General features: G+C 42.7%; 2 protein-coding genes across 5 annotated transcripts in view; one reads left to right on the top strand and one right to left on the bottom strand.

Annotated features, from left to right (window-relative positions):
* Positions 1-10,960, top strand: part of setd2 (SET domain containing 2, histone lysine methyltransferase) — a 23,959-nt gene extending 12,999 nt beyond the window's left edge. For all 4 annotated transcript variants that reach the window (XM_085176212.1, XM_085176213.1, XM_085176214.1 and 1 more), the window contains 10 exons: positions 57-1,127; positions 1,251-1,299; positions 1,378-1,621; positions 1,739-2,468; positions 2,860-2,982; positions 3,389-3,525; positions 3,693-3,804; positions 5,273-5,347; positions 5,525-5,626; positions 6,203-10,960. In XM_085176212.1, coding sequence (XP_085032338.1) covers positions 57-1,127; positions 1,251-1,299; positions 1,378-1,621; positions 1,739-2,468; positions 2,860-2,982; positions 3,389-3,525; positions 3,693-3,804; positions 5,273-5,347; positions 5,525-5,626; positions 6,203-6,364 — 2,805 coding nt within the window. In that variant the 3' untranslated portion in view covers positions 6,365-10,960. The remainder of the gene's footprint in view (positions 1-56; positions 1,128-1,250; positions 1,300-1,377; positions 1,622-1,738; positions 2,469-2,859; positions 2,983-3,388; positions 3,526-3,692; positions 3,805-5,272; positions 5,348-5,524; positions 5,627-6,202) is intronic.
* Positions 7,883-22,191, bottom strand: nradd (neurotrophin receptor associated death domain). The gene is made up of 6 exons (XM_085176226.1): positions 19,121-22,191; positions 15,173-15,305; positions 14,715-15,068; positions 13,658-13,874; positions 13,387-13,529; positions 7,883-11,378 (listed from the first exon to the last, which is right to left on the bottom strand). Exons 1-6 carry the CDS (start codon positions 19,157-19,159, stop codon positions 11,068-11,070), a joined length of 1,197 nt encoding a protein of 398 aa, XP_085032352.1. The 5' UTR covers positions 19,160-22,191; the 3' UTR covers positions 7,883-11,067.

Below are 22,191 nucleotides of genomic sequence, written 5' to 3'. Positions count from 1 at the left end.
CTGTATGGTCCATACACAGCCACTTGCTGTTTGACCAGCGATTGCCTTGTTTGCAGATCATGAAGACCCTCAGTGTGCTGCCCATCTCAACTAAGAACATGTTGGAGGAGAGCAGAGTCCTAACCTTCATTCAGCGGTGGGCTCAGACAAAAACTCTTCCTCAGCAGACTGAGATGGATGGTTACTCTAGTGAGAACACCTCCCGTGCCCAAACTCCCCTCAACACTCCTGATGGTTCCTCCGCTAAAATGGGACCAGAACTAGATGGTGACACGTCCAAGCCTGCTGTGTACAGACGCCTTAAAATCATCAGCGAAAACAGTCTGGACAGCGCTCTTTCTGATGCTAGCAAAGCATCTGATGGGAAAGAGGAAGAGGAGGAGGAGGATGATGAGGAAGATGATGAAAATTCACGTGCAGGACTTCCTGAAGGAAAGCAGTTGAAGGCAGACACACCGGTGGACGCTGCAGATCCAACCACAGATTCAGCGGAAGAGTCGGGAAAAGAAGTCATAGGAGAGAAACCGGAAGAGGCAGCGATGACTTCAAGCAGTGAACCTCAACCTCCAACTGAAGAGGTGAAGGAAAAACCTGATTTAGTTGTGGAAGAGGACTCGGATATGAAAGAAGTCAAAAGTGAAGATCAGGCAGATGAGCTGGAACCACCAAAAGAGCCAGTTGAAACACAAGAGAGTGGGAAGCCACAAGATACCCAATCAGTGACAGAAAAGGCAGAATTAGAAGAAGGCCAGCCCAGTGTTAAAGTCCATGAGCCAGAGACCCAATCCAGTCAAACGGGTGTTGCTGATGCTCCACCTGAGCAGCCTTCAGAGACTATGGAATCCCAGACAGAGGCTGAAGAGGCTAAGAAAACACTGCCTAGCAGTGAGCCACACAGTGGTGAATCCATCACTGATGTTCCACCTACCGCTGAAGCCCTGGAGGCCACGATTCCCTCAGAGGTCACAGCAACCCCTGTGGATCCATCAGTGATAGGGACTCCTTCTCAAGATGAAGAGGAAGGTGTCTCAGATGTGGAGAGTGAGAGGAGTCAGGAACCACAGCTCAGTGTTTTGGACATTAGTGGCATGGCTGCTAGGCTTCTAGAAAGCTGGAAGGATCTAAAGGTATATTCATAAGTTGTCGCCTTCAAAGGAAAATATGATAAATATGTATTGAAATGTGTATCATCCAAATGTTTGCGATGTGCTCACCATTGTATTCCAAAGTCAAAGTTCTGTTATTTTCAGGAGGTGTACAGGATACCAAAGAAGACTCAAGTAGATAAGGAAGGAAGAGGTACGGTTATTTAGAAGTTTATGTTTGGCTTGAAACATTATTTGCATAAATTTTAACATAATTTGATTTTTCTGGCAGATCGCAGCCGAGATCGAGATACAGCTTTGACGCCACGCACCACGTCTGGAAGCCGAGAACGGGAGCGAGAGAAGGAACGGGACAGAGACAGAGATTATGATAGAGACAGGGATCGAGATTGGGACAGAGACAGGGACCGTGATCGAGGCTCTGAGAAAACTCCGCGCAGCTCTGAGCGAAGGAGGAGACGCTCGCCATCTCCACCTTCATCCTACGAGAGGAGCAGCCGACGCACTGAGGAACGGTAGGAATTTGTGTTATTTGTTGATTGTGTCCTCGAATCATAGTGTTTTTTCTTTTCCCAAACTCTCCTAGTGAAGGTTTGGTACTCAGCTGTTCTCATGTTCTCTGAATTGTGAAGGTTTGATCCATCTAACAGCAGCAAGACACCAAGAGGAGTTGGTGGCAAGGAGCGCAACAAACTGTCCACAGAGGAGCGCAGGAAGCTGTTTGAACAGGAGGTTGCTCAGCGGGAAGCACAGAAGCAGCAACAGCTTCAACAGCAGCAGCAGCAGCTTCAGTCTTTGGCTTATGACCCTGCTCTAGCCTATGCCTCCAGCCCTGGCTTCATCACGTACCCACCTGGATATCCCATCCAGACTTTTGTGGATCCTTCCAACCCCAATGCGGGCAAAGTACTTCTCCCAACACCTTCAGTGGAGCCGAGTCTCAACTATGAACAGACTCCACCCCAGCGTCTCGTCTCAGATCTAGGACTGACCTCTCCATCTTCCACTCCCCAAACCACTCCAGTCACCAATCTCCCTCAGCACGTCACTACCGCAAACCTTGCCTCTGGCAACCCTCAGCAGTATGCCCAGCCAACTGTAGCAACCCAGGATGCAGGCGTAGCTGTCCTGTCGGTACCAGCCCAGTCTGCCCCTCAGGTACAGGGCCAACAGAGCTACACCACTCTCTGGGACCCCACCACTCAGCAGGCAGTGACTGTGCAGACACAACCTGCACAGCAGTATGCCACAGCCCCGGGACAGGGTCAGACTCCCACAGCTATCTATTATCAGGGCCAGCCTTGCCAAACAATCTACAGCATCCCTGCTCCCTACCCCCAGACCAACACTCCAGTCATACAGGTAATCTTCTTGCTCTGGTCATATACAAATGTCCATTTTACCTTTCTTAGATTTGCTCATTGCCCACGTTTGATTTTTGTGTAATTTTTATAAATCACCTATATTATGATATACAAGAGATAACTCCTTGATATAGAAAAAAGCAAAAAGTAAATGAGAATGTTAATATCTTTATTGTGATTGAAAAAGACAGTCTTTTAAAAGATGGTTAATAAAGGAAATTGTGTTTTTCCTGACCAATCTGTAGTATATTTTTGACCCAAATTCGATGGGGGTTGGGAACACTAAGCTCATAATTCAGAGGAGGATATTTTATTTTATTCCTTAAAAAGGAAAAAAGAGGTTCCGAACGTCTGTAGGACTGCCATCTAATTGTGCTTTGTTTTTGAAGGCATACACTGATCCCACAGCCAGCTACCTACATGGCCAGCCGGTATATCCTGGTCAGCAGGGAGTGGTGGTGCAGCAGGGAGGCACAGTCACCACCATTGTAACATCTCAAACTGTTCAGCAGGTAACAGACAAGATGTAAAACAGGGATATTATCAGGCAGTTGAGTTCGTGATTTTGAACAAGCCCTATTATCGTGGCCACAAGGGGGCGGTATAGATCTGAATTATGCATCTGTTAAAAGCTCCATTAGTCTAAAGTCCCTTTTAATATGAGTCCAGCTAAATGGGTCCCATTTGTTTATAAGAATGTAAACACGTATGACTTCAAACTACAGTTGTTATATTGACAAATTTAAGTTGTTACATAATGCCCATATACATTAGAAATTAGATGTCAATTTGTTTTCTTTTTGTTTTTAAATGGAAGCTGTGTCAGTCATTTTTGATCTCTTTTTAAACACATTAAAGTGAAGCTGTATGTGTATATTTTGTGATCATACTTAGTTTAAAACTTATTTTCTTCTCCAGGAAATGATTGTGCCCAACAGTGTGATAGACCTGCCTCCACCTTCTCCCCCTAAACCCAAAACTATCGTCCTACCTCCCAACTGGAAAGTGGCTCGGGACCCTGAAGGCAAAATTTACTACTACCATATTGTTACAAGGTTAGTAAAACTGTGTTGCAGGGGTGTGTGTGTGTGTGTGTGTGTGTGTGTGTGTGTGTGTGTGTGTGTGTGTGTGTGTGTGTGTGTGTGTGTGTGTGTGTGTGTGCGCCTCAGTAAAGTCCTCACAAGCATATTGCATTTCATTTATTTATTTATTTTCCCTTTAGGCAAACACAGTGGGATCCACCAACCTGGGAAGGAAATAGTGACAACACTAGTGTGGACCATGAATCAGAGATGGACCTGGGAACACCCACCTATGATGAAAATCCTTCCAAAGTGAGCTTTTGACATTGATTACTCTTCACTGAAAGATTTTTAAAAAGTTAACTGTCGTGATCTAATCTTGGGTGGGTGGTCAGAAACAGCGGGTTTTAGTAACAGTCTTCACAGAGTGGAAAAGTATCTCTGCATTCCTTCGTTTGACAATGAGAAAGAATCCACATTACTTTTTCGTTAGTTCCCCAGAAAGTTTGCGCTTGGATGCAAAACACGATTATAGTGTTTGTTCCTTGAGGTAATTGAAGATGCTGCACCAGTGATTACTTTCAGCTGTTTCTCAACTAAGAAGAAAAAAAGAAGAAGAAGAAAAGCCTTCAGCACAACACCACGTTCTGTCGAGTCTTATAAACTTGGCGGCGACTACACCTCACAAAATGGCTTCATCGCACTCTACAGAGAGACAGAAATTTGAAGAGTGTGTCTAAACGCCCTGCCCCCTGCTCAGCTGTCTGTCTTTTAGCCTCAAGGCTAAAGAGGAGGCGATGCCTAAGCTCATCTCCTCTCTTCTGCTTCCTTTGTTTTCCCCTTTCATTTTTTATCCTGTCTTTAAGGATAATGGAAACCATGTGGGAGATTTAGCCTTCATTTATTTGCAGTTTGGGGTTTTACGCTTTAACTGCATAACTGTCTCTTTGAAAGACTTGCACAGTGACGGACATGCAACCCACAGCAAAGGTAGACGTGAGAGTCAGTGGAAGTTTATTTGTAAACTTTGTCATTTTAAGTGGTGACAGTACAGAGACGTGCCATTGTGTAGGAGGTCACAAATCTTAAGTGTTGTCTGCATACAAAACCCCAGAAATGAGACCATGCATCATCTGGGCAAACTCAGACTCACGAGATACAACAGCTGTTGAGAAACACAAAGAAGACACACACTGACACGCATACAGAGATTCCTTGATTTAGTTGTAGGGTGTGTTGGTTCATTTAAGAAACAAGACTGAGGTGAAACATCCATGTTGTTCATTAATCCAAGAACAGCTACATGTGTGTCAGCTGTAGGCTTTAGACAATGGTGGTGCCCACCTCCAGGGCTCAAAACTATGACACATGCTTTAGCCTTGCGAAGCATTCTGTCTCACTGTCTGGATTCCTCCTGTGTGTGAATCCTTTATGCTTGTTCTTGATGCTCACCACTTCGTAGTGGGTGTAGGCAGTTAACTGCTGCCTGCTTGGCTTTGCTGTGGAAGGCTGCGGCCAGAGAGGAAGCAGCACCCTGGCAGGATATCCCTGCATTGTTTCAAATAGCTGGTGAACAGGTGCTGCATTTACTCCCTGCTGACCTCAGTAGCTGTCGTTGCAACTTGTAGGAATGTTTTAATTAAGCTAAGCTAGGGTTGGGTTTGCAGCATAGAGAAATCAGTTTGCAAAGTGGCGTGCTAATTCTGGTCTGCAACATTTCAAAGTTATATTTGTCCGCAAACAAGCCTGTTAATGAGTTTCTCTTATGATGACGTTGCAGTTTTCCACAAAGACGGCTGAAGCAGACACTTCCAGTGAACTCGCTAAGAAAAGTAAAGAGACCTTTCGCAAGGAGGTGAGTCAAAGTTTCCACAAACTGTGTTAAGAGCAATGTTTTTAACTCCTTTTTTAAACATATATACAGTGTCTGCACTTCGATCTGCATGGTCGTGAATCTGTCCAGCCATTTATGTTTTGTTTTTGTTTTTTTAATTCTGTACATTACTTAACTTTATACCTGTTTGTTAATCAGATGTCACAGTTCATAGTGCAATGCTTGAATCCTTATCGAAAGCCAGACTGCAAATCTGGACGCATCAGCAACACAGAAGACTTCAAACACCTGGCTAGAAAGGTAACCATGTTCATACATGGATGAAGTTTTCCACAAAGTCCTGGCAAACTTTTCTTTCTTTCCTAGTGTGGTCACGGCACAGTGAGGGTGCTGGTCAGCATTTAATGTAAACAAAGTTTCCTTCAAACTATTACTAAATAATTAAACTCCCACGATTTCGGCATCCAGCCAGATGTTTTTGTGTTCTGCCTCCAGAACAGAAGTTGTACATGCTAGCTATTTTCACTGTCTCTTTTGTTTTAGCTCCTTCTCAAAAGCTGTTTTCAACCAGTATCTCTTCAAAGGGCGGTGTTTTTTTTTTTTTCCATTATGATTCTCAGTAGGTCCATGGATAGTGCATGCGAGTGGTTTGCCACTCAAACATACCAGGACTCTGAGGACATGGATGCAGTAAACAGAAAGTCGACTTAGGCTTCACCCATTTAAAGACTGCAGCATTGTATTATGTCAAATTATAAAGAGCAAATTCACTAAAGGGGATTAACCACTCTACCGCAACTTCGATATCAGTTTATTGTAGACTTGAGGGCAAGAATGAATGCCTAACTCTTTCCTCACTTCTGCTCTGTCTTCTAGCTAACTCACGGAGTTATGAATAAGGAGTTGAAAGCTTGCAAGAATCCCGAGGACCTCGAGTGCAATGAAAATGTGAAGCACAAGACCAAGGAATACATCAAAAAGTACATGCAGCGATTCGGCGCCGTGTACAGACCCAAGGAGGACACAGAGGTGTATTGAAGCATTTCAGGCCACAGATGTTACACTTTGCTCTGCGCTAACACAGGAGAAGCACAGATTTGCCTTTCCATTCACTCCCACATGTACGAACTGTCCAGCCTGAACAGTGAAGTAGTTTCTTTATTTCTATTTATGTCTACAAATTGCACTGCTGAAGTTCTCCAGGCCCTGCGGATCGCACAGGAGCCCCGATATACGGACTCTGGGAGACTTGGTTGTTGATGACCAACCCAAGACTCCAGGTGCAGTGTTCTCAGACGATGACACTGAGGGGTGCTACAGAGACTGTTTTCACTGACTGTTTTTTTTTTTTTTAGCGTTTTTGTTTTTTTCATTTGCGGCTCTTAAAAGTTCCTCAGATGATCACCTCAATTCCAGTTTTTAAACTGTTATATCCCTGAATGAGGATCATTCACAGGAATCAGCTTTGGTATCACATTTATCAAAGTTTTGTTGTTACTTTCCACTGTTTAAAAAAAAAAGTATCCGTGCCGAACAGTCGAGTTCTCCCTCCCCAGCCTCCTTTTCTCCCCCCTCTGTACACGCTTCAGCCCCCCTGCCACTGACCATATCTGGTGCTGCTTTTAAATGGGCTGTGGAAGTCCAAGCTTCCACTCCTGCAAACCCTGCCTTCTTAACCACAAGACTTTGGAGCCTCTGTTGTTTTATGAATGCATGATGTAACCTGAGGTCAGAGTGATCCTTATGGAAATCCCTACATTTTCCACGTCTTCTTACTTCAAGTAATCTTCCCTCACGGGGATGAGCTTTTTGCTCACGGTATACTGAGGGATCAATCGGTGGCAATCAAGCTGGCGAAAAGGAGTTAGCGGTCAATCTTTTCTTGACTTTTATCAGTTAATGTGTGATAACGGGAGCAGGGCTTGAATGCTGTGTTTGACATGCTGTTTAGGTGTGTGTCCAGTTACTTCCCCACCCCCTCGTTTCTTGTCCGGCCCCACTTCCTCAACTTGTTCTGCCCGATTTCCTCTTCCTGCAGGAATGATTCTGAGAACGAAGGTTGTAGCATTGCAGTTTTAACCGTTTCTAAACATCCCACGTGTTCAGTCTTTTTACCACTCTTAGTCCTAGCAAGACATTTGAGACACTTTGGTCGACAAACTGTCGCTCATTAATTTCTGAGATTTTTACAGTTGGCACTAAAAGTTGTTTCTTTAGCATTAGGTCATCGATTTTACATCGCATAAAATTGCATTAAAAAGAATTCCAACATATGTACATTGCTTTATATGTGAATATACTGAATAATAGTTTTTTGGAATGCTTAATTAAGCAGACACTTTGTAAATGGAATATGATTTGGTGATTAAAAGTGTAAATATTGTGTAAAATTACCAAAGCTGTATGCAGGAGAGTAGGGTGATGGAGCACAGTGAGCCCACCCATCCTCACCAGCTTAGTCCTCCTGATGCAGTTCCCATATCAGTCAGTGAAAGTTAGGAGCCCACTGACTCACAGCCAATTTATTTTAATGAAGTGGCCAGGGAGATGTTCATGTGTTTTGTTTTTTAGTTGTTATTGTTGGTGGTGTTTCTTTTTTTTTTAATTATTATTTTTCTATGTACAAATTAAATTTCACCCAACTCTACTGTAAGTATTGTGTAAGCACATTGTCATACCGAGTGTAAAAACATTTTAAAGATAATAAACCTTTTTTTGTAAAATCACATCACAATTTTTTTCTGCGGTGCAGTTCAGTTAGGTTCATTTGAGCATCAATTAAATAGACCAGAATATCTCTAAGCAAATGTGACTGCCTTGTGCTTCATGATTAACAGTGTCGCGCACACCCAATCCCATTTTTAGATCTGCTCCCGCCTCTAATAAAGGGTGCACATGGCACGAATGCCACTACGGCACTTTCGCACAGCATCGAGCCAGATGTTCGGCTCCGCTAAAAGGAAAAAAAGTATGGACTGCCTTCATTAGAGACATTCAGTGTGCTCTAAATATGGAGACCTGTGAGGAGTAGAAAGAGGCGCTGCTGTGCTTCCCCTCTCTCTTCTGGGTCCCAACCCCACCCCACCCCCTTTCCAGTGTATGCACATTCCGCAGCCTCATGCCCGTGTGCTCCAGACCGCAGTTAAGCAGTCCCTTCTGGAGTGTGTGACGGCATGTAACGCTGCTCTAGGCCATGCACGATGCCTGCTCCCACTTAGTACTGTAGGCAAAGAGATCATTAACAGATCCGAGTTCACGGCAGAAGGGAAGGAGGAATGAGAGATGGTGTCTCAGTGAGAAACAGAAAACTGCTCCTCCAGAAGATTTTAAGATTATTTTGGTTTCGCCCTCAAATTATTAAATACCTCTTAAATGATTTCCCCTCAGGGTTTTGGACAGGAAACGTCCTCATACACTAAATCCCTTGAAGAGAAGTAGTTTATTCCATGTCCAAACTTTGTTACTCTAACCCATCAGATGAGTTTTATACTTTGACTAAAGATGATAGACGTAGGTTTATGGGACTGTGGTTCTTTAGCAATAAATGTCTTATTTCCGTAAACCTAAAAAGAAAAAGACTTTTCATTTGGTGCAAATACAACTGTTCACTGTTGCCTTTCACTAGACGGTCATAAAACACTGTATCATTATTACATAAACAATGCCAGAACTGTTTGGGCCTTTGGGAAGATGACAAAAAGATGAAAATTAAACTATACTGTGTGAAACTAATGAGGCCTGTCGAATCTCTTGTCAGCTGTGCTCTTTTGTCATCACTTTTACATATTTCATCTGTTCTTCATTTCTGTGCTTCATGTTTAAGGCCCTTTTAAAACTTATTAATATTTGTTCTGATTGTAACTTTAAATTGTAATTCTGCTTCTTTTTCTTTTTTTTGTTTTTAACGAGTTTCTAAATAATCACTTAGCCTCGAGAAACTAAATAAAAGGTGCAAGTTCCCCAGGCTGATTGTAGCAGATCTGCAGCATAAAGACTGATGTTTTATCATCTGTATAATGCTACACTTGATTTGTAATTCCACAAAAAGCATCAAAGTTAGACTTGCTTGCCAATTCATTAGTTACAGGTAGTGAGTACTGAAATAGACCTCATTTTGCCTTCAGAGCTCAGTTTCCTGTTCTTAGCTGACTGGAGAGGCCTTCTGCAGCTCAAGGTTCAACATGTTGTGGATTCAGAGATGCTCTTCTGCATACCTTGGTTGTAATGAGCGGTTATCTTGTTACTGTTGCCTTCCTGTCAGCTGAAAGCAGTCTGGCCATTCTCCTCTGACCTCTGACATCAAACGAGGCGTTTTCGCCCAGAAAACTGTCGCTCACTGGATATTTTCTCCTTTTAGACCAGTCTCTGTGAACTCTGTGGTTAAAATCCCAGCAAATCAGCATTTTCTGAAATTGGCTGATTAGCTACTTTTTCACTAAACAGTTATACCTAACAAAGTGGCTGTAAGTGTATTTGTTAAATGACAACTAGGCCACCGCAGATATCTCATAGGTTTTATTTACTTTCAGACTTGAAGTGGTGTTAAAATAAATACAAAAACAAGGTGTCAAGCTGAACACAAGGATTAATGTTGAGAACTTTTTCTACATTGTAAAATGGAAAATTCCATCTGCATCTTCACAAATTTCCACTTTAATCCAGGACTTTGCCAACCCCTTAACATTTAAAGCGTTTACAATTAAATGATGACTTTCAAAAAGCGCTAAGAAAGTTGTTTAGCAGAATGCTTCTTTTCTCGTGTTCTCTGGTTAGATCTGACGGTGCTTGATATTTCCTCAGTGTAAATGACCACAGCTACTTTGTGGCTGCAGAAGGAAAAAAAAGATTAAAAAACCCAACAGAATAGGCAATAACTTTTAACAAACAATCTAGTGAGCAGTTCCTATCTACATACAAGATAAAAGTATTCTTATAAAAAATATAAACTACAAGCAATAATGGGGACAATTACAGAGATATGACCTTGACGTTCTCCTGAAGAAATCCGACCACATGCCCATTAAACCCTCCCCATCTGCACACAAATGATCCCCATTAGGGAAAGCCACATCATACTGGACAGGCAAAAAACATGCCAAAATCAGCTGTACCATAGTGGTTGCTTCAGTTGTGAGTCATAACAAAAAGGCTAGCCATGCTAAAAACATGATGACGTAACCTGTGTGCATTTGTACAACAGCGTGGGGCGGGATACATATATATATATATATATATGTGAATATATATTTGGAGGTTTTTTTACATGGGGATGGATCTAATTTATGATGTCTCTGAATAATAAAACTCATGCAACATGTAAACATGTTATTTCGCTTCCTGCCACTAGCTAAATATTTACAAGATGTAGTAGTGTGCGCGTATAAACAACACTGTAAATGCTCTTATTGTTGTGTGAGAGGAGATCTTTCCACGTCATCCCAGATGATCAGGTTGTTCTCTCACTGGTAGCATCAGTTGCAGTGATGAGATATACAACAGTTTATACCGTTAGCGTCCTGCTTATGTGTTGATAGGACACATTAACAGGAGAATCAGTCATGCAGTTAGAGCAATGTACAATCAAGTGGTGACATAAACTGGAGTAAAGGTTCAGAAGGTGAAAAAAAAAAAGAAGATTAAAACACCCATCAGTGGCAAAGGTGGTGATATCAGAGTACCTCTCATCATGTCAGAGTTTTTCACCCGAGTCTCTGAATTTCACACGTAGGGTCGAGAAGTTGTCAGACCACGGACACCCCCTGCACGGGACAGTTAAGAGCTGTTACGATGTCAGGCCTCTCGATGCGGGCCAGTGCAGAGCACAGCAGTCCCAGAGTGGAGCCTTCTTTCTGGGCCCAGTTAGAGAGGAGTGTGTGGGCCGGGGCCTCTCCCCGCTCGAACAGATCCAGCTGTTCAGGCTCATAACCCAGCGCCGCGCCAAGGTGCCTCCAGCCTCGGCCGCTTCCTTCTTGCAGGAGGCGCTCCACCTCTTCCTGTCTTTGTGGAGGTAGGTTCGTGTAAAGACGGCTGTCCTGCTTGTCTCTCATGTTACCTGTGAAAACAAAATCCAACCAAAGTTACCACATTTGTCCGAAAAGCAGTAGCAGTGCTTACAGTATATTATCAAAAGCTATAAAAATACCACAAACATGGGCGCTGGAATAATTGTGTCCTTTTAGAAAAACCAAGTTAATTATTCCTAAATTAGGAAGTTTACAGTTGTTGTGGAAAACACTGAAAACTTAAAGGTGATACAGAGATTTCATCCAAACAAAGAGACTTTGTTTAGTTTTAGTGTTAGTTTCTGAAAGCCACAATGCAAAACACGGCTTGTCTGCCAGACATCAGTCTGCAGACAAACCATGTATGGTTATAATATAACTTTTTGAACTTGCTTTCATATATATTCGACCCCAATCAAAGATCACTTTTCTTAAATCAACCCCTGCAAAATACAGTTGCATTTTATTATAATAAAATAGTAATAATGGATGAACTTGAAAATGAAACTCCTCCTGTGGAAGTTTCCAAGCTAACCAATAAACGCGGCAAAGCTCATGGAGTTGTCTCAAAAACAGAGGAGGTTAGACCAAACACACATGTGATTTAAAAGGGATTTTCAAGGCATGTCAACTTCCAAGAGACACGGCAGGCGGCATCATGCAGAACTTTAAAAACTCATCGGTAAAGCAGCAAACGTCCCTGGGCATGGAGGAAAGGTTTCGCCAAGAAGAATCAGATGTTTAAAAACAACAGCTGAGATAATAACATATGACTGATGTCTTGGTTTGTCTGAGGCACCACGTCATTTAAAAGAATAACACAATGCGCTGAGTGGATAAACTGTAATTGCTCGACTTTCCAGCAAGAAATCATTCCTTGGCGTATTGTCCTTCTCATTTAGAGGCACTGAAAATACTTTTCAGGCTTTTAAAGAAAGCAGCATGAGCTGAAAGTGTTTGGTCATGAGGAATGAACTAAAATTCCAAAAGCGTGGGAGAAACAACAATAAACATTACCCTTTGGCCTTCTTCTCATCATTAAAGTCAAGCATTGTTATTGTTACTTAAAACCTTAAAAACTGTCAACCTGGTTGCATAAATATGTACACCCTTAACCTAATACTTTGCTTCTGTGACTTCTTATTTTAAAACACCATCTAGTCTTTTTAGGTAGAACTCTATCAGCATGACATGTCTTCACCCTCCCTCGCGTTGTCTCCTGTGCACAGCTGTCTTCACGTCCGCCCACAGATTTCCTGGTGTGTTTATAGATGTCGGGCACGTCCAAAATTTTAATCTTCCCCTGCTGAAGTAATTCTTTTGTTGATCTGGATGTATGCTACGGGTCATTGTTGTGATGAAAGATGACATTCCAGCTGAAGCATGATGCTGCTGCTGCCATGCTTCAGCGTAGCTATTGTGCTCTTTTGGTGATGTGCATAACAACTTTTACGGCAAAAAAGTCCAGTCTTGTCATTTTCCCACATGCTTTTAGGAAGACCGGATGTATTTTGTTCTGGAAAACTAGCAAGGCTTGGGTATTTTTCTCTGCAAGAAAAGGCTTCTGTGTTGCCACCCTACCACATAGCACAGACATATGAAGAATATGAAGATTGTTGTCACATGCAGTACACAACCAGATCTTGTCAGAACTTCCTGCAGCTCCTTTAATGTCTCTACAGGCCTCTTGGCAGCCTCCCCGACCAGTTTTCTTGTTATCTCTTCATCAGTTTTTGAGGGGTGTCCAGTTCTTGATAAAGTCACTGTTGTGCCATATTATTTCCACTCGTTGATGACTGTCTCCATTATGCTCAATGGTATATTTAATACCTTGGGAATTCTGTTGTACCCTTCTCCTGACTGATACCTTTCAGCAATTTGACAATTTGTAAACTCTCAGTGGCCCTTTTTGCCGTGACCAGATTAGTTTAACAAAATCGGAGACCTGTGAGGACAAAACTCTCGAGGAGCTGCTAGATGTTTTAGCAACATTTTTAGAAAGCTTGAATCATTTGAAATCAGTTTAATTTAGTTTCATAGCATCTGTGGCTATCATACCTTTGCTGGGCTGGTTGTCCTGTAGGCTGTAAGAATCCAGAAAAACACCACTGTCGCTCTGAAGCTTCTCTCCTTCTGGAGATGTTCCCAACTCTGCTGCACGGGCCTTAGAGAGCGCCTTCTTCTGTTTACATGACCTCCAGCTGTAAAGACCACAGTAAAAACAATGATAGTTAATTACCCATTAGGTCCTATTTTTAATCACTGGGGGAATATGTACACATTCTTATGCACATTTCAAAATTAGGGCCCTTCTTCAGCGAAAACCTACCATTTATAAGCCACATAAATAAGCAAGCCCAGCACCACAGCAGCCAGAACAGACACATATACAAGAATGTTGCTGTTGCCGCTCTCTTCCTGTGTGGTTAAATCAGTCGTTCCAGGAGCAGGACTGGTCTTCCCGTCCTCCGTTACCACCTCTACGCCGGGCCACCAAGGAGCATCGGTTTGATCGGGGCGACCGGAGAGAATGTTCAGCTTCTTCTCTGTGAAGATTAGGAGATGGACATGCGCCACAGTGAGGAGCATTGCATGTGCACATTTTGCACGTCAGAACACATTTGCACACCATAAATTAGGACCAGATGTAATGATAGCCTCAGCTATCCCACTCCCCTGAGGTTTTCAGACCTTTCATTGCCCCCGTTTCCAGCCTGATTCTCCCTCCTGCCGTCTGCCTATTTTGGGATCAAACAGTATATCGTACTGTGCTGACCCACGAGAGGTCAAAGAGTCATGACTTATGGACCCACGGTGTGCACAGATGACCTAACTCCTGGAGAGCGGGTGTAGCCATTTGGGAGCGAGCAGACTTGCTGTCAGGGTCAGCAGCCTCGCTTGACCTTCAGGTTTTTGAGACAGTTAACCTAAAGACCTGTCAAGCTCATATCAATTGGACTACAGCACTTAAGTGGGCTCTTTTTCACAACTCATGTTTCCCAACTGACAGTGTTACAAAGTGAAGCGTAGATGCAGATGTTGACCACATGTCCTCATTTTTTCAGAGACTCTTCCGCTGCTTGTCTCCCCCTTCCCTTCAGCTCTCTCTTTCATCTTTTTTGTGCACTATTGCCTGCATCAGATCTTTAAAGGATAAAGCTCTCACTATTCTGTATTTTCCTATTATCAGCCAGTTATAAAATCAAGACCCCAATCGACCCATTGGATAATTTATTTTTAATATAATTTATTTTAATAACTTTTACAGCTGATAAAAGCCTCCCCCATGATTATTCATGGTTCTTGGTTTATTCTTGTTAAAAGGGAGTTTTTCTTTCCCACTGTCATTTTATGCATTTTATTTACTGAGTCTAAATAAAGCTCACCCATGCAGACTGTGTCAGAGGGGGGCAGGCAGGACCGGATCTCCACCTCATTTTCAGAGCACCGAGCGCAAGGCTGACAGGGACCTGTGGGACGAACTGCCTCCGAGAAGGTTCCAGGACCGCAGGTGGCGCACACAGTGTCTCCCATAGGGCCACACTGCCGTACAACCCCCTCGCCGCGACTGCATGTGGAGCAAGGTGCGCACAAGCTGTACGAGCTCAAAAAGAAGAAGCCGTTGTCACATTCACACTGTGTGTTTTGAGTGGCAGAGCATGGAGAGAAAGTGGGAATACTGTGTGGACACCTAGCACATGGAAGGCAAGAGCCAAGGTCTTCGGATGAGGAAAATCTGCCTATGGGAAAGATTACAAACTCTGCGTCAAACTGGGTGAAGAAAATGATGAGGCACTTGAAACATGCTGAATCAGAGTAGTAACATTAGATTATAAGTGCTTACCCTCTGGGCACGGTGCACATGTGGTGTCCTTTTTCCCACATTCTACCTTCACTTCAAACCCAGGAGGGCACAGACTGCAACACTCCCCTGATTCAGTGAACTTACCGCTGGCACAGGCATTTCCAAGAGTAACCTACAGCAAAAGTGACACAGTAAGAAAAATAAAATGCCCCTACTGGGTTTTTTAAGGCAACAAATCATACCATTTTTGGATATAAAGTTATAGGACTGCACAATTAAAGAAGCAGCAAAGAAGATAAACTGTAAATGCCCCCCACCCCCACCCCACCCCACCCCACCCCCACCCCCCACCCCCACACACACCCCCCAAACCCGCCTTGTTTTTATCTTTCGATCTGCTTTGGTTTTCACCCATAAGTGCTCTTAATCCTTATCTGCAAGTGGGTAATGGAGGTCCCAGCTTGAGTTATGACATGACGAATAGATCAGACATTCCTAACAGCTTGTGCAGGGAGCGAGGGTGCCTGACAGGAGTGGCTGGATTTAATCACATGGCTTTAGGTCATTGAAAAGAATGAAACATAAAGGGGCAAGTAAAACAACCAGAAAAGGAGGGTGAAAGAAGTAAAAGAAAAAATCTGAGTTTCTGCCTCTCCACTCATTCTAAATTCTGTGTGAATGAGCGCTCTTTATGTGAATTAACTATACTGGTTGTGGCGGTGACTGGGAATAAAGGAGATGGCCCCAGGCAAGAGTGTCAGTTAACCAAGGCTGCTCAGCATGAGAGTGTCCGTTTGGGTAAGAGGAGCGCTTTGAAGTCACCAAGCCCCGCAGGTGTGTCTGTGAAGGTCAGTATTTCACTAACACCCCCTTCTCCAGGCTCTATGCAACGGCATCTTAAACATGCACACATATTTAAGGGAGATTGACCCACTCCGCCTGGGGCCTGACAAGAGCAAACAGATGTCTAACAACTAACCTCCTGCAAAGGAAAAAAGTAACAGCTAAACAACCTCAATGATGTCTCTCTTTGTTTCTGAAGTCTGCCAAGACACTCAGGAGACATGTGTGAACCTGTAGCCTCCAACAAAAGCCCCCCAGATAAAAACCACACACTCACGCACGGACACACACACACAGTGACTCCAGTCGCGAAACCCAAAATGTTCCGTGCTGATAATACAGGCGAATCGGCTTTGAAACTGTGCTCGACTCGTTCCAAAAACAACAGCCGGTTTGACCGCACAGCTTACAGAGGAGCCTGATGATATCTGAACACCAGCCACACAGCCCAGAACAGAGGCATTTAGGAGACTGGGGTGGTAGGATCCAGCAGGGAGGAATCAGGATATCTGAGTTGGCGTCATAACCACAATAACTTGTAGCACAGAGGTATCCTGGTAACCCTGGTTTGCCCTCTCCATGTGACTGATGAAGTGCTTAATAACCTTTTGGCCTCTTAATCTATCTTTTGGTAAATATTTAGTGACAGTGGCTCTGTTTTGTTTTTTTGCCATTTTTTTGGTGTGTGTGTGTGGGGGGGGGGGTTGACCTCGAGCTTGAATTTGTACCATTTTATAACGCCTGGTGTGGGTCTGGGTTGGTGTAACTCATTAAACTTGGCTGGGGGGCCAACTGTACGGAGAGCAGGCGCCGGCAAATGCTTGGCGCTTAACCCATTGGTCGCCAGTATACAATGAAAGATTTCATTCATGCCACACTGGAAACCAGCAGGACCTGACATCTACTCCTTACAGGAATAAATATCTACTCAATGTAAATTAAATAGTACTCCTTAAGGGTAAATTGAACTTTAAGTACTAAGAGGAGTAAATTTTTACAGGACAATGATGAGTTTCCTGTTTAAGTCTGGAAAGTAGACATAATAACAGAAAAAAACATCTTCTAAATTATTTGTTGCTTGTAAACTCAGAAGGCAAAAACTGTTATTTTTAGTTTCGTGCCACATAAATTGACACGCTTTGCTTTCTAAACATGTATATAACTTGATTCCATTTAATTATTGGCTCTTGTTAATCATCTTGCTACAGCTTGTGTGGCTACAACGTCATACCTTGTCATTATGTTCACTTTTCAAGCAAAGTTTAATTTCCCTCAGAGTCCTCTGGGTCTTATCTGTTGTACTGGGGGGTTATAAAGTCTGAGTAAAGTCTGAGGGGAACCAAGCTGCTGCAGTTGCTTTTTCCATCAAGGTAAGAAGCTGCAATCTAAAGGGATTCCCCAGTGAGAACAGACGGACCACCGAGGAGCACAGCTTTCAATGGGGCTCTCAACTCCACGGCTGCTGGAGTCACTCAGTCATCGGGGATCTCACACACAAACACACATGCGCACAATTCATTTCAGCCGCCTCTCTGCCTGAAACATTTTCTTAAGTGAGCTCCCTTTTAAAGCCTGCGGATGTGAGTTTCCACTGTTAATCTAATCTGTGTGAAAATAAACATGAAAAGATTGCTCTTCGCCTGTGAAGATGCTGACCCGTGATATTTCACAATCCGTCTGTGGCAACAGTGAGAGGTCTTTCAGCAGAGACAGCCCAGGCTGAGAGGGGAAACCTGTCTGAGCAGCACATCTGTGCCCATTCCTGCTATTGGTGCAGTATGCAGGCAGCATGAGGGACAAATTAAAGGACACAGGGTTCCACCGCAACCGTGATCCTAAATCAAATGAGACAGCGCGCGCAGATATACCAACTATTCATCTAACCGTTTTCAACTCTCACCAAAGTAAATGAGGTAATTAAAAGTACTAAATGATCCTGAAGTCTGCCTACTCTGTGGAAATTCAAATTAGGGTGGGAACACACTAAACTACCCCCTTGCATGCACACACACACACACACACACACACACAAACACCACAAACTGGGAGAAAATGATGATAATTGCCTTGCTCCGGATATCCAGACCCCAGCAGTAGTAATAGACTAGGCCACATTTTCACCAGGAACTGCCACTAGTAACAAATGTATCAACGCGTACAGTAAACTAAATGGAAAATTTGTTGTAGAAAGAGTTAAGGTAGTAGAAAAACACCCAACGTCCACACTGAATCATATAGTGACTAATGAAACAAATATTTTTGGAAACAAAAGATTCCTTTTGTGTTTTTCCCAACTGAAAAGCATCTTAAATTCCACAAATTAATCCTATTGATATTATAATTATAAAGAGATACCTATCTTTTTTAGAACTAAAGCCTTATCTAACCACTTTGATCTAACAAAAGTGCTCTGACTCTTAAAAAGCATGTCTAGACAGGACTACAAGCCCCATGGGCTTTTTCAGGTAGATGAGTGTCAAATTATTGTCTGCAACTGTGAGGTAGAGGCTTTCTTTGCACCCTGATCCTGGCTTAATGGCATGCTATCAAACACCACCGAAACTATAATCTGTCTTTAAATCATACACCATTTATTTTAATGTGGCTGCTTAATCTTGATAAATGGTGTGCTCCTGGGTTTTGTTCCTGTTTTATGTGTTTGGTTCTTGTAGCCGGTGTGATGGGCTTAAAATGCGAAGTTTCGTGGGAAAACAATGAGATTGCAATTTTAAAAAACACAAGAAGAGGAAGAAATAGTACCAAGGAGGTCTTCAGTAGGCTTCGTCTTAGCATGTGCATCCGAGAAATATGTTTACCAAGAAAAAATAAGACGTTCGATTCCACTTTTGTCAAGAGAGCCTTTCAAAGACGCACTAATTTTACTCTATTATCACCTCTGACGCTTATATTCACCAACATGTGCCGTGTGACAGCCCTGATGAAGTACGGTTCTGTGTTGTGAAACAGATTTCCTTTGGGAGCAATGGTGCAAACTGAGCTGGATTAAGTTTACTCAAGTTTAAACAGACCCCTGATGTAAAGCCACGAGTGTGGAATAAGTAAGAAACGCCTTATAAAACACGTCAACGTGTAAATCTGACTTTAGCTCATGTGGTGGTAAAGCGGTAATAAACTGTAGCTTACTTTTAACAGCAGAAATGCGCATACGACAAACGGTTTCATGTCTTCAGCTCCAAAATCCTCTTTGGCTTCGACACACAGGGGCGTCTCAAAATCGTCCACAGAACAATGTTTTCACTCTGCAGCCTCCAACAATGGCATGAAAAATGCCAAAACCTCAAGTTCCCCGAGTCTAGTTAAACACACCAAATTGTCCTAAAACGTGCTGGTTCCACAGAAAGGAGAATTCGGTCATAGTCCAGAAACCAGATGAGGGTTTTTACGCGCGAGGAAGCAGTTTTAAAATGTGTATAATCCTTCGGTCTTCTCCGCGTAGCGCTACAGCCCGATGCGTCTGTGTCAGTGCATTCCTCAATGTTACCTTAAAACAAAGTTTCTTCTGTCTCAGCTCACAGGACGCACCAACTGCCACACTCCTGCAGCTTTGCAACAGATGAATCTGCTGCGAGTTCTCAGGAGCCTTTTCTCCTCCCATCTACTCGGCTTTCAGTGCGGCTTCGTGATTGGCTGCATCCCTGAGCTCGGTAACAAGTACAGACGATACAGGAAGGGAGAAAAGTAAAGGTAACCGTCATTGTTACCGACTGTGTGTCAATGTTATGTATCTAATGTTACATGTATTAGTCTACAGGCTCAGTGCACTAGCTTAGAAAGAGCAGCCCCAAAGTTTCCAGTATTAAACACAATAATGGGACATTAATACATAAACAGTCATGTTAATAAATGGGATAAATGTGTTAGTTTATAGACTAGACTGTTCAGATTGTTTGTACTGATATTTTTTTTAATTTTTTCAAAAATTTATTGTAATTATTGCCTCTTCTGCATTTATCTGTCGGCTCTTTTTGTCAGTTAACCAACAAAATAAGACTTTGCATGCAGATATGAAATATGTTGCATTGTTGGATAAATTTTTTTATTTTTATTTTTTTTGAAGCTGAGTAATCCTAGTGAAAAATGCGTAAAAACAGGACTTTACCGATCACGTTTTACTGCGTTAGGCCCTAAAGGAATGCTTGCAAAGAGCTGTGATCAGTTGTTATCGGAAACAAAAGAAGGCATGCGAATCAAACAAGCGCCCTTAAGAAGAAGTACATGTTTGATCTCAAGTAATTCAAAAGATTAGAAAACCAATCCAGGCTAAATTACACACCTTGTAAATTCTAGAGAGCGCATCGCAGGGGGCCCGGAGACTTCAGAGGCAAACAAATGGAAAGATCTCTCAGACACAATACTACTTGCACTTCAAAGCCTGCCGAGGGATAAGAGGAGACTGAGGATGTTCCTCCTCTGATAAAATGCCAAAAAAATATTTGAGACAAGCAGGGATCTCCTTTGCATTCATTCATAACAACTGACAAAGTCTCCGCACTGCAAAAACCTCAATCTGCCTGAGGAATTCTTTTTTTAGTTTTAAGTCTATATTTTAAACACGTCTTTTCTTTTTTTTCACCCTCTTAAAACTACTTTCGGCTGCATGTTTGTTTAAGTTTTTTAAAAAAAAAGAAATTACTCCGGATGCCCTGCCTGACTCGAACCTCGGGATCTGCGTCTCCTTCCAGGACTGAACCAAGGAACTTTCGTTTGTTAGGTGAATGTGTAAACCACCACAACATAGAGCTACTATTGCCCTGCAAAATCAAGTAGATTTTTATCTTCTATGAGTTTTTAATTGAGGCACTATGAGAGTGTGAATCGCATAAGCGCTCTTAAAAATACATGCATTGTTAAATAACGCAATACGAAGAAAAATAAAGTTTATTTCAAGACTGATTTAAAAAGAAATAATGTAAGTGAGTTTGTAGTTACAGCAGACAATTCTGCTTCACTATGAAAACAAGTTTATTTTTATGGGGAACAGGTTCCAATAAGATTATCTTACTGGAACTAAAGAAAAAAAGTTTTGTTTTGTTTTTTTTAGGATTCAGTAACCATCCTTCAAAGCCAGTTTTATCATAAATCACAAAAATAAACAGTCTTCATCAGTGTCTTCCCCCTTCACTTGTCTGCATTATCTGGCTGTAGGAGCACAAACTGCTTATCAGAGTTTGGGACTGGGAATGATAAGGAAGCTATAAAAAGGAAAGAAAATTAAGTTTTTCTCCACAGGCCAAGGTGAAATGGACCAGTGGAGGAAAAAAAAGAAGAGGAGGAGGACGCGGGGGATGGGATCTGAGGTCGTTTAAGCGAGGTCTATTTGAGAGTTGTTGTGGTTCTTGGCAGGGACACCTTGAACAACACCAAAATTGCAGCATATCATGAAATCCATCCCCTCCGCCTGCCCTCAGGTCTGGAGAGTTCAGACGGAGATGCTGGCAGCAACTGGGAGCGAGGTGTTAATCCCTCCCTCCATTGTCAGAGGGACCACATCAGAGCAACTGCACCCTCCCACTACACTTCCCTTATTCACTGTGCTGTGGTTTGTATTTGACTGGAGGTCCACAGGTCAGTTTTACCACCAACCTCCCCCCTCCCAACCCTACTGAATTGTACCTCATAGAGGCGTTTATGGGGAGGCTGACAGGATGTTTGGCCCACCAGGAGATCAAAGTCACTTGAAGTAAATGCGCTCTTGCTTGCTGTGACCTTTTCAACTCTTTTAGGGTTAACATCACAGACGCATGCAAGGCTGGAATTATGGAGGAGCTGGATGAGCTACATTGTGGCAGCAGATCAGTTTCCTTCCTCCTGGGGTTCACACACACATATACATATACAAACACACACAATCACCCATTTTTCAGCCCTATCATCTGATCAACCTCAGGTGACAGGGCTGTTTGTTCACTGAAAATAAGACGATTGAAAGTAAGCATCGGGAAGGAGCAATACAACTTCTCACACTGAGAGCAAACAGAAACAATAATGTCTTTAAAGTTACAAGGAGCTGGACGTTTCTTTTACTAGAGCGATGCCACTACTTAATAACAGTGGGAAAGAGAAATGGATCAAGTCCAACTGCAACACACATGGCGTTTCTTACGGATCACTTTGAATCTGAATGATTTCAACACCAAAATTAAAATACATAAAATACAGCACGACTCAAAAGTGCTTTAGATGGAGGATCGGGA

This window comes from Neolamprologus multifasciatus, chromosome 11, assembly GCF_963576455.1.
Source record: "Neolamprologus multifasciatus chromosome 11, fNeoMul1.2, whole genome shotgun sequence".
Lineage (NCBI taxonomy): Eukaryota > Metazoa > Chordata > Actinopteri > Cichliformes > Cichlidae > Neolamprologus > Neolamprologus multifasciatus.
The sequence above is the reverse complement of the archived record's forward strand: the minus strand, read 5'-3'. Positions and strand labels throughout refer to the sequence as shown.

Excerpts from the sequence above, each read along its gene's own strand:
- nradd (XM_085176226.1), bottom strand. The coding sequence starts at position 19,159 with ATGAAACCGTTTGTCGTATGCGCATTTCTGCTGTTAAAA. Across the intron at positions 15,306-19,120 it reads GCGCATTTCTGCTGTTAAAA|GTTACTCTTGGAAATGCCTG; the intron begins GTAAGCTACAGT and ends CTTTTGCTGTAG. Across the intron at positions 13,530-13,657 it reads ATTTATGTGGCTTATAAATG|CTGGAGGTCATGTAAACAGA; the intron begins GTAGGTTTTCGC and ends TGGTCTTTACAG.